Below are 13,366 nucleotides of genomic sequence, written 5' to 3' on the forward strand. Positions count from 1 at the left end.
TGTTTACACTTTCAGGAGCAGACATTTATGCATACCTTTGAAGAATTTAATGCATAGATATGCAATGTGCTTTACATGAAGATAGAATGTATGTATATGCAAAGATGTACATCTTGTAAAAAACTTTTTGCCCTGTGTTTGACACCATTTGGAATTATTTCAATCTGTGGTTTCAACTTAGAATTTGAGACTTTCAGCTTAGAATTCAAGACTGAATGTATTCTACTGAAAAATAATGTGTTTTTTTAAAATACTCATTTTTTTTTATAACATGAATATAAAATAATGGCTAGTACAAGAAATCTGAGTAGAACACCTGTATTCAGGTTTGTGTTTGTCAAATCATTGTGTGAAAGTGTATCTAGAGTCAGGTGTTGGGCGAACCTGATTTCCCTTACTAGTGCTTAGATTTTTCTGATCAAACATAAGCAGCAAAACATATTGCTTGATTTTGCTGCAAAGTCAGAAAGGCTAGAACCAAAAGAAATGAAATTCAGGGGGTCTAGATTCCATTGCAGCAGTATTTGTGTGTGGTGCATTAACTTCTACTCTTTGAAGCAGGACTCAGCCTATGTCTTTGTATTGAACAGGTTTGGAGAGCTTGTTATAAAAGTTTCATTGGGTCCAGCTGCCAGGGGCTGTTTCCTTACAGCTCTTCCATGGTGTTGTATAAGGCTGGGACACGTGGGCTTAGCATGATCTCTGCAAACTGAGTAAGTTAATACCTTATTTAATCGGTTACTGAATATGTGGTTTTCCTCTACTGAAGAGTCAGGATGAGAGCATTCCTGTGCCGCAGAAGATACTAACCTTTCTCTGTAGGTTGTGTGCAGTTCGCTGTAATCTACAAGGACACACACAGAGTTTTGCAATCAAGTGGAAACCAAACTGACTTCTGAATTTAGGGGCACAAATTCAGGACCGCTAGCACTGAAGTGCGACCACGGCAAACACTTAAGAGCTACCCGCAGCACCCGTGTGTCGATCGTCTCTCTGTGCCTTTCACACAACGAATGCCCAAAGCATCCTTCCCTCCCCGCCCCTGTCCCCGCACAACGTCTGAGCCAAGACCCGGTTAAAGAAAAAAATAATTTAAAAAATAAATAAATAGTGTCGGTGGGACGGAGGACGGAGGGATGGGATCCCTTTCCTCTTTGTCCGCCCTGCCGCCGCCTGTCCCGCCCCTGCCCGCCCCGCCCCGCCCGGCTGAAGCAAGTGCCGGTGCCCGCGGCCGCGGTCCTAGTCGCTCCTGCCGCCACCATGACGGACCGCTCCACCTTCGACACCAATGTCATCACCATGACCCGCTTCGTGATGGAGGAAGGCAGGCGGGCCAAGGGCACCGGGGAGTTCACGCAGCTCCTCAACTCCCTCTGCACGGCCATCAAAGCCATCTCCACCGCCGTCCGTAAAGCGGGCATTGCTAACCTGTGAGTCCCGGGATGCTCCCCGCACCGTCCCGCATCCCCGCGAGTCCAGGGCATCCTGCTGCCTCCCGGGGGTGGGGTGGGTATCGGGACGAGGATGGGAATGGGTGTTTCTCTCACCAGAAAAGCCTGTGAGTGAGGCTGCATCAGCCCATCCTCTTGCACAGAACTGAAGGTAACTCCTTTAGTAACTTGTTGGTTTCTTGATTTTTCTCAAGAGACACGGGTCCTTTGACTTTTCAATAGTCTAGTCTTTGAGAAATGTCTGGTGACAGTAGAACTTCATGAATACATTCTAGCAGGTGTGGGCGCCTGGAGCCATAAGACCAAATATACTGAAAGACAAAGCTTAGCAAAATATGGCTGAATTACTGCTCTTTGCATATTGCTATATATCAAAGCACCATTTAATGCTTTGAAGTGTTGAATCAAATTCAGTGTGGGTTTTTTTCATAGTGCATCATAGCAACTAGAGTTTCTCTATGAAACTTTTGATATCTAAGGCTTTTAGAAAGTGTGCTGGTTAGGATCAATAGTGTCTGTAGTCAGCCATTCAGAGGGATGTTGTTCTGGTCATCATCATAAGGAATCTGGAACTCTTGAAACGTGAAATAGCTGAAACTGCTTGTGGGTAACTAATCCTCCTGAATATTCTACATATTCTTTATATGCCCAGTAGTGTGCTGGTCAAGGCTTTAGACATGGGCTACTTCATTACTTAATGGAAGATGTTGTAAAGAGAAAATAAATTTGCTTCTACAAGCCATGCAGAGGAAAATATAATAAGAAAAAAGGCAAAAAATCCTCCACTTTATGTATGTTTGAACTATTTTTCTTTATATATTTTTTTATATTTCTTTATATATTTTTCTTTATATTATTTGACTTCAGACTACATGTAATTGTGGTAATTTTTGTGCTAGCCCTTTCATATGCCTCCTGTATCTATCCATAGAGACCAGGGTTTCCCAGCTGTGATCTGATTTGTAAGCTTAAGACCCTATTCCTTTTATCTCTTACATATGTGTCTGTTGGTAGCTGACCACATGTTTGGTATCTGTGAGCATAGACTTGCCTTATGGTCCCCTGCACAGTGGGTTTAACTCTCCATCAGTGCTGGGGCAGCAGGTTTTGGACTCATAAGCCTCCTTCAACAGTTCATCTGCTGTGGGACTGCATTTTATGAGCAGAGATTTTGCTTTGCTGTCAGGGAATATGAACAAGTAGGGATCACTTCAGTCCAATTCTTTGGACTATCCTCAGCCTCAACTATGTGCTTAATGCTGCTTGGTAGGGGAGGTGCTGTGGAAGACACGCAGACCTTTTCCAGTTGCAGGCTCTACACCTGGCACCTTGTCTTCATCTCCCAGGAGTCCCCAAAAGATGAGGTGCAGAAGCTGGTCTGTTGCTGTGCCTCCACTCATAAGCACAGTGTTCAAAGTACATTTTTTTCTAAAAGCGCTTTCACAGTTGTGGAAAAATATTCAAGTCACTGTATCAGAGAGAGAGAAGAACAGAGAGTTATGCCAGTTCATTTTCTTTGTCTCATGCATTAAACTGAAGAAATGCAATGCATTGCTAAAATAGTGTGTTCAGTGTTATTACATAAAACCTGAAATACCAGGGTTCAGCCTAATCAATGAACTGTAGCTGAAGTACATCTTGTGATCATGTGAAGAAACATCTGAAATGTGTGCCGAGCTGGCTACTGTTTTTCTCTTCTAAGAGCTAAACTTCCCCTTTCTCTGTTATGTGTGCTTACAAAATCACCTATCATAAGATCTCCTGGTATTTCCATATGCCAGATGGTTTGATTCCGGTTGGCTTGCAGCATTTTATTTGTGTTTCTTATTTGTATTTTTCAGTTCTTTTCCCAAGGAAACGTTTACTACTTCAAATCAAAACTGAAAACATTAAACCATAAATAGGTTGATTTGTCTGTGAACAGACTTTTGCTCCTGCAATTTGCACATCATATTGCTAAAGAGGAGTATATTACATGCAGAGAATATAGCATAACTAGTGTGGTCAGATTAATATATATACATTCACATATATTTATATCACTTTTAGAGCATAAAATTTTCTAATGAATTCTTAGCTTTTAGGGTATGCAGAGCCTAGAATTCAGGAATAATGTGTAGATCTTAAGAGCTCATTAAAAAGCACAGTTGGTAACTCAGCCTTCACAGCCTGGTCTAGCTGTGTTAAACTATAGTTTACAAACTATTGAAATTGTGTTTTTCAGCAGCTTCTAGATATGCAAACACAGCAAATGGTAACATGTCTCAGCAAGAATTCACTGGGCAGTAAATAAAAAACCGGCTTAGAGAGCTGAGATGTCATTTGAAAGTGCTGTTGTTTACAGGAGGTTTTGCAGGCGTAAGAAACAGAACACTTTAGAAGATGCAGTGCTCTATTCTCATGAAATGTTCTCTCTTGCAATTGCTCTAGCTATGGAATTGCTGGATCTACCAATGTGACCGGAGACCAAGTAAAAAAGCTGGATATTCTATCCAATGACCTGGTGATTAACATGCTGAAGTCATCCTTCAGTACATGTGTTATCGTGTCCGAAGAAAACAAAGATGCTGTGATAGTGGAAACTGAAAAACAGGTTAGTGACTTAAAAAGTTCTCCCTGCTTGATTTCAGATCAGCCTTTACAGGTGTACTGCTCCACATCTGAAAAAGTAAATCTCAGCTAAAATTTCAGAAAACAGGTAAACTAAACTGGCAAGTGAATGGGTGGAGAGAGTGTTCATCAGCATTTGTTCTTTCTGTCATTTCTGCTCTCCAGACTAATGTTTCTTGGTTTTATTTTTTTTTTTTTTTAATCTGTTTTTCTCCCCACCTTCTTTCTCTCCCACTTTTTTCTTATTGTGGAGAAAACATTTCATTCATCCCCATCTGATCTCTGGAATTATGCTCCGAGTCAGTCAAGCTCCTTTGAAATGTTACTTTTTGAGTAGCACACTGATGAGTTATTCTCTCCAGGTCAAAACTCAAGGTCTTTAATTCATGAAAATTCTCCTTGAATGACTTAGCCTATGAATGATTAGCAACAATGAAACAAAAGCATTTTTTACATTTATTATTCTTTATATTCACAAGCCTGCATGTGCTTCTTGTGGGATAGTCCCTATTTCCCAGCTAATATTTTGGTCTGATCATGTAAAAATTCTAAGTAAAAATTTAGTAAAAATGAACAGCAATAACATAATTTACAAAGTATAATAAGGTTTGCTTTGTTTAAGCAGTTCTCTCTCTCCCTGTTGAGAAATCTTCAAAGTTAATTTTCTAGGCATTGGATTTCCTTAGATCTGAACAAATATTCTCAAAGATCACTGAGGGAGTCTGAGTATTAATGCTTTTCTGAACTAAATGTAAGCTAATAGAGTGTTTTTATCAATGTATACCAGGAATTCCTACTTGCAGAGTAGAGCATTGCTGAACTTAAATTTGTGACATGCAGGATAAAACCAATTAAAAAAAAATGTCACTGTTGTTACACACTATTATTAAGACAGCTATGAATAAAATGATGGGGGAACAAAATATTTAAAAGGTACAGTTAATTCAGCTTTTCCCCCTGTACTGTCAATTTCCTATATCTACAGGATTCCTTAATCCAGCAATAAAGCAGAGACTTCTTTTCTGACCCCCCCAAAACCCTGGGTAAGATCAGTCTGGCTAAGGTAGTACCTGACCATTTCAGAGCACAGATAAAGGAAAATGTATAGTTTAGGATGGCAGCCATTAAAGTGCTTTTTAATACCTCTATAGGTAGAGGTAAAATATAGTTTTTAGCTCTACATGAAAAAGGCTGATCTTCATTTTGTTTGTTTTCCTTATTATTCAGAAAGACATGTTGTAACCAAAGAGAAAGTGCAGCCTAGCCTACATGGTGGATATAAGAGGATTGACTTCAATTACACAGATGAAACTAAACCAAAAAAAGTACTCCCCTGTTTTTAACTCATATTAAAAAGTATATGAGAAAACTCCACTTTTTCTGTACATCTGCTATGTACTTTAAAGATTTTTTAGCTTCTGGTTTGGCACAAATCACAGTTGTAATCAAGAATGAAATCTGGGACAAAGAATTGCTGACATTTGAATTTGATTCCTTCATAATCTATAAAGATGTTTTAGTTTATATTGCTGTGTAAGTCTCTGAGAAAATTTACCTACTGAAATGTTTTTACTTGGAAAAAGTGGATGAATACTGTCACTAATCTAGTTCCCTCTTTTGTGTTTTCTAGGGTAAATACATAGTCTGCATAGACCCTCTAGATGGTTCATCGAACATTGACTGTCTTGTTTCTATTGGGACCATCTTTGCAATTTATAGAAAGGTAAAATTCTTTCATGTAGATTAGGAAAAACTATTATTGTGCAGCTTCTGGTGAAATAAAATTGCATGGGAAGACCAAAATCTAACTAAACTTGTTTGTGAAAAAGACTCAGGGCCAGCTTTAAGTTAGTTCTAGTATTTCACAGACACATGGATTTGAATTTGAAATAGTTAGGATTTGAATTAGTCTCTTAGAAGAAGAATACATATACATATGTGTTTATGGAAGCCTAGCTGACACTTAATTAGCCAGCTAATGAAATTACCCCTTGGAAAAGATCATGTCCTACATTTCATGAATATTTGTGTTGAGGCAAAATACCATGTGGTTGTCATCTACTTGGGGAACGTGCTTTCCAGTTTTCTTGCTCTCTGTACTAATAGTCCTGTTGAGTATGTCCTGAGGACATACTTCAAAAACAAACCAGAGCTGAAACATGTCATGTGCATTTGAAGTGTCTAATTCACTCTGAAAGGCAGAAACCCTGTCTGAAGGAGGTTGAAATACCAGACATACAGGTCACAACATGGGGGGAAAAAAATAAATCAGATAAAACACACCCAACTGTCCATTTTAATAATATTTTGTATCTTGTCATATATCCCAAAGTAGCTATTTTCAACTTCATTTTTGTGGGAAGCAAAAGAAAACAAAAAACTTCCCAAATACTTTTGATCAGCTTTGAACTCTGAGAGTCATGTTTCATTTAATTTCAACTGTGCCTCTGAGTTTTCCTCTGAGCTGTGTTCATCATCACCTACAAGGAGGTACATAGCTCTTTAATATCTCCTTAATCCTTTCCTGCTTCCTGCGTTCCTGCTAGGCTTAGTTAGAAGAGCATTGCTAGATCAATGTGTTTATATCCTATATATAATTTGTATTAGTGCATCCGGTAAAAATCTCAGTTGGGGATCATGGAAACAGTTGTGCCACCTCATGCATGGATATGAGCAGAAGGCTGTCCCTATCCCAGAGTCCAGTCATGTACCAGCAATAGAAATGAAATGAAATTGACTGTACTCTTTCTTGTTCTAGGTGTCCCCTGATGAACCTTCTGGGAAAGATGCCTTACAGCCTGGGCGTAATCTTGTGGCAGCTGGTTATGCGCTCTATGGGAGTGCCACCATGCTGGTACTGGCCACTCCTGCTGGAGGTGTCAACTGTTTCATGCTGGATCCGGTGAGAATATCTTCTGTTTCTTTGTTTCTGTATTAGGGATTACCAGGTACTGTCTATAAGAACTGTTCATCCCCAGGAAAATCAACCAAAGGAGCAGTTTTCAAGGTAAATGAAGGAATGAAGTATAAATGTACTTATAACCCACCAGCAATAATGTCAAGAGACTTGCATTCCGCCTGCCTAGCAGCAGTGCTATGTGTGACTCAACAACAGGAAGACAGCCAAGTCAGCAGAGCAAATACACAGCATGTGTAATCATGTGATATTTAAAATGAGCAGTTTTCTGCAGTACAAAATATCCTTTAAGTCTTATTTGTCTTTTCCTTAATTGCTAAGACCTTAGTAAACCAGAAGAGCATATGTACTTAACCTTCTTCTGTGTTTTCAGATCCCACCATGATATGTAAAAGAGTAAGTGATGTGTGTGGCTGATGTGACATTCTAGCATGCATTTACCATGAGTTTTAAAACAGAAGTCATACTGATCACAGCAGAAAGTAGTTTGCTTTAGTGGCTTGTTTCTTTGTGTTCAGCCAGGGTGTGCCATTTGCCAGTCTTAAATTTTTATAACCTGCAGTGATCAAGCTGCAGGAAATATAACTTGGTACTCGCTGATTAGTAGCAGCTTAAATAAATGCATGTATTTTTTACTTTATTCATATAACAGATTTAACTTTGAGCATGCATGCATGTTATTTCGTTTACTCTTAGGACTAACTTGGAAATCTACTTTAGAGAAAACTAAACAGGCCAGCTCTTGGTCACAGGCTTCCAGTTAGCCCAAGCTAAAAAGAGCTGGAGTATCTGCAGCTATTTGAGGGTATTTGTGCATTGTTTCAACCAGTACTCTCGGTTTCCAAACTCCTTAGCATTCTGAGACTTACATTGTTGTAAGTTTATCAAAAGAGTGGAGAGATAAACGAGATAAACAAATGTAAAATAGCATTTTTTGAGCATAGAAAATAGAGTGCTTGGAATTGTAGTACGAGGAAGCTTGCATGACATCAGGAATCATGCTCTGTCTGTGCTATATAGTTAAACAAAATACCTTGCATGTAGACTGCAAAGACTATGTTTTTGTAGATACTGAATTATTTAAAAAATTGATAGTGGTAGTAAGTTTTTATTAAATTGTGTATGTTATTGGATTTTACCTTGGTTTGAAAGTAAGTGAACAATTCCTGTTAACTAACACTTTTTCTTTCTTATTGTTAGGCAATTGGAGAATTCATTTTAGTGGAAAGAGATGTGAAAATCAAAAAGAAGGGAAATATCTACAGTCTCAATGAAGGCTATGCTAAATATTTTGATCCTGCTGTCACAGAGTACCTCAAAAAGAAGAAATTCCCTGAGGTAAAAGATCCTGTTTCAGAGAAACTTTCTGACGACAAGCAACATATTTCATTTCCAGCTTTATGACCAATCATTCTCTCATTAACTGTTCAGGGCTTCCTTTCCTGTCTATTTAAAATATAACGTGATGTAGGATTGCTAATGAGAGCAGCAGTTGATGCAACCAGATATTTCAGCATTCTCCAGTACTGCACCGTATATCTTTCACATTTTTTTGCTTTCTTCCTTTTTTTTTTTTTGAATATTTTTTTCCCTGAATGAGGGCCTGAGTAATGATGCTGAAGCCAATACTGAGCATTTGATAATCAAGTAGAGAAGAAATCTTGTCTGATGATGAAGAAATCTTATCTACATGTGTTGTATTACTGCTTCCTCATTGCAACATCTGGGTAGCTGGAGAGCGGAGTGGAGATGGCAGTGGGTCATTGCTCAGTGGTAACACGAGCTAGGGGTGTGCTAGGGGTGCCTCTCTCTTGGAAATCTGGTGTAGTTTCAAGGCCTGCTTTGTGGTTGTGCAACTTCCTGGTGTCAGGAGGCCCAAAGCTACAAGGAGTGCCCATGAAAGGTTCTCATGCCTTACACATTTCATCACTGAAGTTACTTCACTGGCAATGAAAGGTGAACACCTACTGTTAAGTGGTGGTGTCCCTTCCTGACTTCCTGATCTTGGTTTGAAAGAACATTGATGTTTTCATCATTCTTCAATCAAGGTGTTGTTTATGTAGATATTAAAATGTACTCCATGGAGTACAATAAGGAAATAACATCAAGTCAACTATTAACATTTTTTTAACAAAAAAAATTGCAGAAGCTGGCAAGAATGGTTGGAAGAAGTAGGAAAGATCACTTCTTTTGATTTTTGATTCTTTTTCTGCTGGAAAAGACAAAGCCCCGATACCAATTCCTAGCACTTGAGTTTTTGCTACTGGAAATGCAGTGTTTTCTGAGTGTTAAAGCCAGTGGAGAGGTGGGATACATTTTCTGTTATTGGCACTACTGCTCATCTATGCTGAAGTCTTCTATCACTCTTTTTCCTTGGATTTTCCTAGTTAGAAAATTAAGGTGATGCTGACATAGTCTCCAAAACTACTTTGAGTATTATCAGTGAAGCCAAATATGGAGATGAAAGATGTTAGGACTGCTAAGGGGGGTATGTGGGGGAGGTTAACCTGGTGTGCTCCACAGTTACTTCTATTGGAACGTTTCTCTGTAGGATGGCAGTTCACCGTATGGTGGGAGGTACATAGGATCTATGGTGGCCGACGTGCATCGCACGCTGGTGTATGGAGGAATCTTTCTGTATCCTGCTAACTCCAAAAGTCCCAAAGGAAAGGTAAGCCTAAATAAGCCCAGTTACAGAAAATACTGCATTATGCAGACATTTCACTATCAAGATCAGTATTTTGATTACAAAGCTTGTGTTTTGTAACTTGGTAGCTTGTATTTCTTATGTGGGGGGGACATGGCCATCCCTTGCTGGCTGTCACAAGTGTCAGCAGCCTGTTGTCAGACACCCATTTTAGGGCTGCTGCTCACCTGTTTCAACTGCAGTGACTTCTCTTTATGTGCAAACATATCCAGCTTGTGGAATGTACCTGGGGGTGGGCTGCTCAAACAGGCTCCCCTGCACCATATCAGCCAAAACTGGTGATGCTGTGCTCCCGGTTGAGTAGAATATGACAGGGTAAACAATCTGCATTACCCTGAGATTTCTAGAAGCTAGTTTGTAAGAAGCTGAAATGTAGTTGGCCCATTGAGTCAGTTCTGCCAAAGAGAACACCATCTGCATTTTGTACATGATAACAAGACTTCACGTGGAGGAATTGTGCCTGGCTGCATCTGCAGGACAATGGTCAGTCAGGGAAAATCACGCACTTAGAGGCTGACAAGGGGACTTTATTCAGCAAAGACCTTTGATCTGTTTTGTAATTCTCTGTAAAATATTGCTTCAGGTTGCAGATAAGATAGAGTTATTCATTAGAGAAACCTAGTGCCACGCTCAGAGCTCGTGTTTTTCATTATTTTCACACAGTCCTATATGGTCTCCCTTGTGAACAGTTGTGTCTTAACATACAAGCTTTATCTCTCTGTAAATAGCACAACGCAAACATGGGCTATGTAGAAAGCACTCAGATTGAGCAAATCCAGAAGTCACTGTGTTTTTAAAAGAAAAATCCACACACCTTCATTATTGAGTCAGTGTTTATATGAAACAAAGAGTACTTTGAATATTGATTGGCTTAAGATCATATGCCAATCATTTAATGATTTTTGGCATTGCCTGGCCTGACTTCTGCCATTCTGACTTTTGTCTTCTAGCTGAGACTGCTCTACGAATGCAATCCTATGGCCTTTGTTATTGAGAAGGCGGGGGGAATAGCAACAACTGGTCAGCAAGCAGTACTAGATATAGTGCCTGAGGATATCCACCAAAGAGTGCCTATTGTCTTGGGGTCTCCTGATGATGTGAAGGAGTACCTTGAGATAGTCAAGAAGCATTCAGCTAAGTAAAGAAAGCTTGCTGGATTCACTGTGCACAGGGGATAAAATGTCTTACAGCTGAACCAAAGAATGCGCTGCAGTACTGTGAGATTGAGCTGTCTGACTTCTGTAGCAAAAGAGCAAATGAGCCATATTTTCATAAGATTTTTTTAAAGCTAAATCTTGTGCAATTTCATTGTGCAATTGAAAGGCATTAAATGAAAGGCATTAAAAGATTGCATTAAATGAAGCATTAAAAATTAAAGCAATGGAAAAATATGTTTTCTTTTTCGTTTATCATTTGTGGTTATGGAAGAGCCACATGTGTGGCAAGTATTACTGTGTTGCAATTAATATCTAGCAGGGGAGAGACTCACCTTTCTCAGACAAGTTACAGACTATCAGTACAGTTGACTCTGTCCTCTTTTAAGTCTTGGAAAGACTCAGCAGCCTCTTACAGTGAGTGACCTTTCCTAGACCAGTGTCTGAACTCCCAAAGTTGCTCACTATACTTTGGTCTGGGCTTACTCCGATGGAGAATTAATGTCTGTGAAACATAAGTATTAGTGTATGTTTATTCTGACACATGATGTTAATACTGCTGGTTGCCACTCTATCAGATCCAGCTACACAAGGATGGAAAATGACAGGTTTGTGTGGAGGGGTTTTAATGGGATAAAGAATATGTGTAGCCAGCTTGTACATACACAGATTCTGCTGTGATGAGCTGGCTATCTTTGCCAAAAATTAACCTGCTTACTTGATGAAAACATGAATTTGTGTCTTGCTATCAATCTCCACCAGAGATTCCTTGTGTTATTTTGGGGTTGGGGATTACCATGGAAAAGGATTCTGCTGTGCAAGCAGGAGGAAGGTGCAAAGAGTCCCCCAAAGCATAATGACATTTAATATGCTCATTCAGAGTATGCTGCTGGGAAGAGCATGCTAGTGCTTGGGAGCTAGATGGGCTGTCCACCACTGTCTGGATGCAGCTCTTGAATTAATTAAAATCAGCAAATCTTTGCTATTTCTCACTGCCCACTTACCTTCACCAAACTCAAAGTAAGGATCACATGGATGTGCTGTGGGTAAACTACCACTGAACACTGAACTCAGTTCATGGTCTGGGAGGTCCTGTATAGGGGTGTCATGAGTTATAAACCTACCTACTTGGGGGCTTTGTATGTATCAGTGCAGAGAGCCTGACTGAGTGTGGTTCTTCGTGTAAAACAAGAGAGAAGTATGGGGAAACTGAAACCCAGGGTGGAAGGGCATGCTCTGTGAGGGCCCTTTTATCTGTATCAGACAGATAAAAACCTGAGGACCCTCATTCTAAAAGGTCATGCAGGGGCATTTGGAGGCATACCGACAGTTCTATACATGCATCTGTTCCCCAAGCCGATGGGGGGGAAGACGTTTCTGTCAGGGGCTGAATGGCCTAGTTTCTGCTGAAAATGTTTATTCTAATGAGGCTAGTGGAGATGACTTTCAGTGACCTGAACCGTTAAAAGACTGTGAGAGTGCTGGCAGTAGTCAATTTGGACTACAGTGCCTCAGTGGTCTGTTAGTATGGCTCAGCAGACAGAATCCACAGCAGGGATTTTTGCCTGTTTACCATAATTCCTTGTCTGTATTCTGCCCTCTAACTTTACAGGAATCCTGGACTGCATATATCTATTTTTAATACACCATGCTGACATCATGTAAAGGTTATAGGAGGAAAGTTAATACTGTCCATGTTCCTAGGTCAGTTCTCAGTGTTTTGGTTTTGCCTGTAGGCTGACATTTCATACTTAGCATTTTACCCATTGTGAGCTGGTTTTATCTTCTAATCAGTAATATGTAAGCCCATATTTGAGCAACATCCCTGGCTAGCCACCAGTGGGGAGAACTACTTAGCAATCTCCTTTGACAGCCCCCTTTCCAGAGGTCTCCCTGCCTGTCAGTGCAGAGCAGGAAGGTGGGTTTGTCACAGTGTCTGCTGTCAGCCCCTCTCTCAGTTCTACCCAGTGCCCTCCTCAGAGTCTGCACTGTGGCCTTTGGTGAAAGGTCACTGGCTCCAGTTTCAGCTGGCGCCATCCAAGCGACTAACATTTCATCTCAGTTAGAAAAGCTGTCACCTTTAAGGCTCAGGACTGGCCCATACACAGGTGGAAGTGTGAATAATCCCCAAGAACTCTTTATATTAGGGGGCAAACCTCCTAGATCAGTCAAATTGAGGTGCTTATTTTTTTAACATTCCTAAGCTGTTCCAACCCCTAGTACTGAGAGGTTCTCAGGCTTATAGACAATCATCACACATTTTTTACACAATCTGACTTTCTCCACCTCCCCAAAATGGTAATTATTTATGTAGCCTAATCATTGTGTATAATCATTTGGGTTATTACATTTCAGTGAGATCACAGTATTTATCAAAACAGGGTGAAGCTTTCATGCAATCCAATTGTGTGCCTTTATCCAAGTTTTATTTCTTTTATTGCTATACTGTTGGCTGCAATATTTATGGAAAGACTGGCTGAAGAGTCTGTGTTCTTTACATAATACTGTAAATTAATTTCATATTGAA

At 39.9% G+C, this 13,366-nt stretch overlaps 1 protein-coding gene across 1 annotated transcript; it reads left to right on the plus strand.

Moving 5' to 3' along the window:
- Positions 1 to 1,227: 1,227 nt before the first annotated feature.
- Positions 1,228 to 11,076, plus strand: FBP1 (fructose-bisphosphatase 1). The gene is made up of 7 exons (XM_005522619.3): positions 1,228 to 1,430; positions 3,882 to 4,044; positions 5,692 to 5,784; positions 6,820 to 6,963; positions 8,179 to 8,316; positions 9,530 to 9,649; positions 10,636 to 11,076. The coding sequence occupies exons 1-7, from the start codon at positions 1,261 to 1,263 to the stop codon at positions 10,825 to 10,827; spliced, it is 1,020 nt and encodes a 339-aa protein (XP_005522676.2). The 5' UTR covers positions 1,228 to 1,260; the 3' UTR covers positions 10,828 to 11,076.
- The last annotated feature ends 2,290 nt before the right edge of the window (positions 11,077 to 13,366 follow it).

This window comes from Pseudopodoces humilis, chromosome 4 (genome assembly GCF_049639895.1).
Source record: "Pseudopodoces humilis isolate 2021_Gansu_Grassland_sample_001 chromosome 4, ASM4963989v1, whole genome shotgun sequence".
NCBI classification, from domain to species: Eukaryota; Metazoa; Chordata; class Aves; order Passeriformes; family Paridae; genus Pseudopodoces; species Pseudopodoces humilis.

What these genes read in the sequence shown, in the direction of transcription:
- FBP1 (XM_005522619.3), top strand. Translation starts at nt 1,261, where the DNA reads ATGACGGACCGCTCCACCTTCGACACCAATGTCATCACCATGACCCGC. An exon ending in TAGTGGAAACTGAAAAACAG is followed by an intron (nt 4,045 to 5,691) that starts GTTAGTGACTTA and finishes TGTGTTTTCTAG; the next exon opens with GGTAAATACATAGTCTGCAT. An exon ending in ACTGTTTCATGCTGGATCCG is followed by an intron (nt 6,964 to 8,178) that starts GTGAGAATATCT and finishes TCTTATTGTTAG; the next exon opens with GCAATTGGAGAATTCATTTT.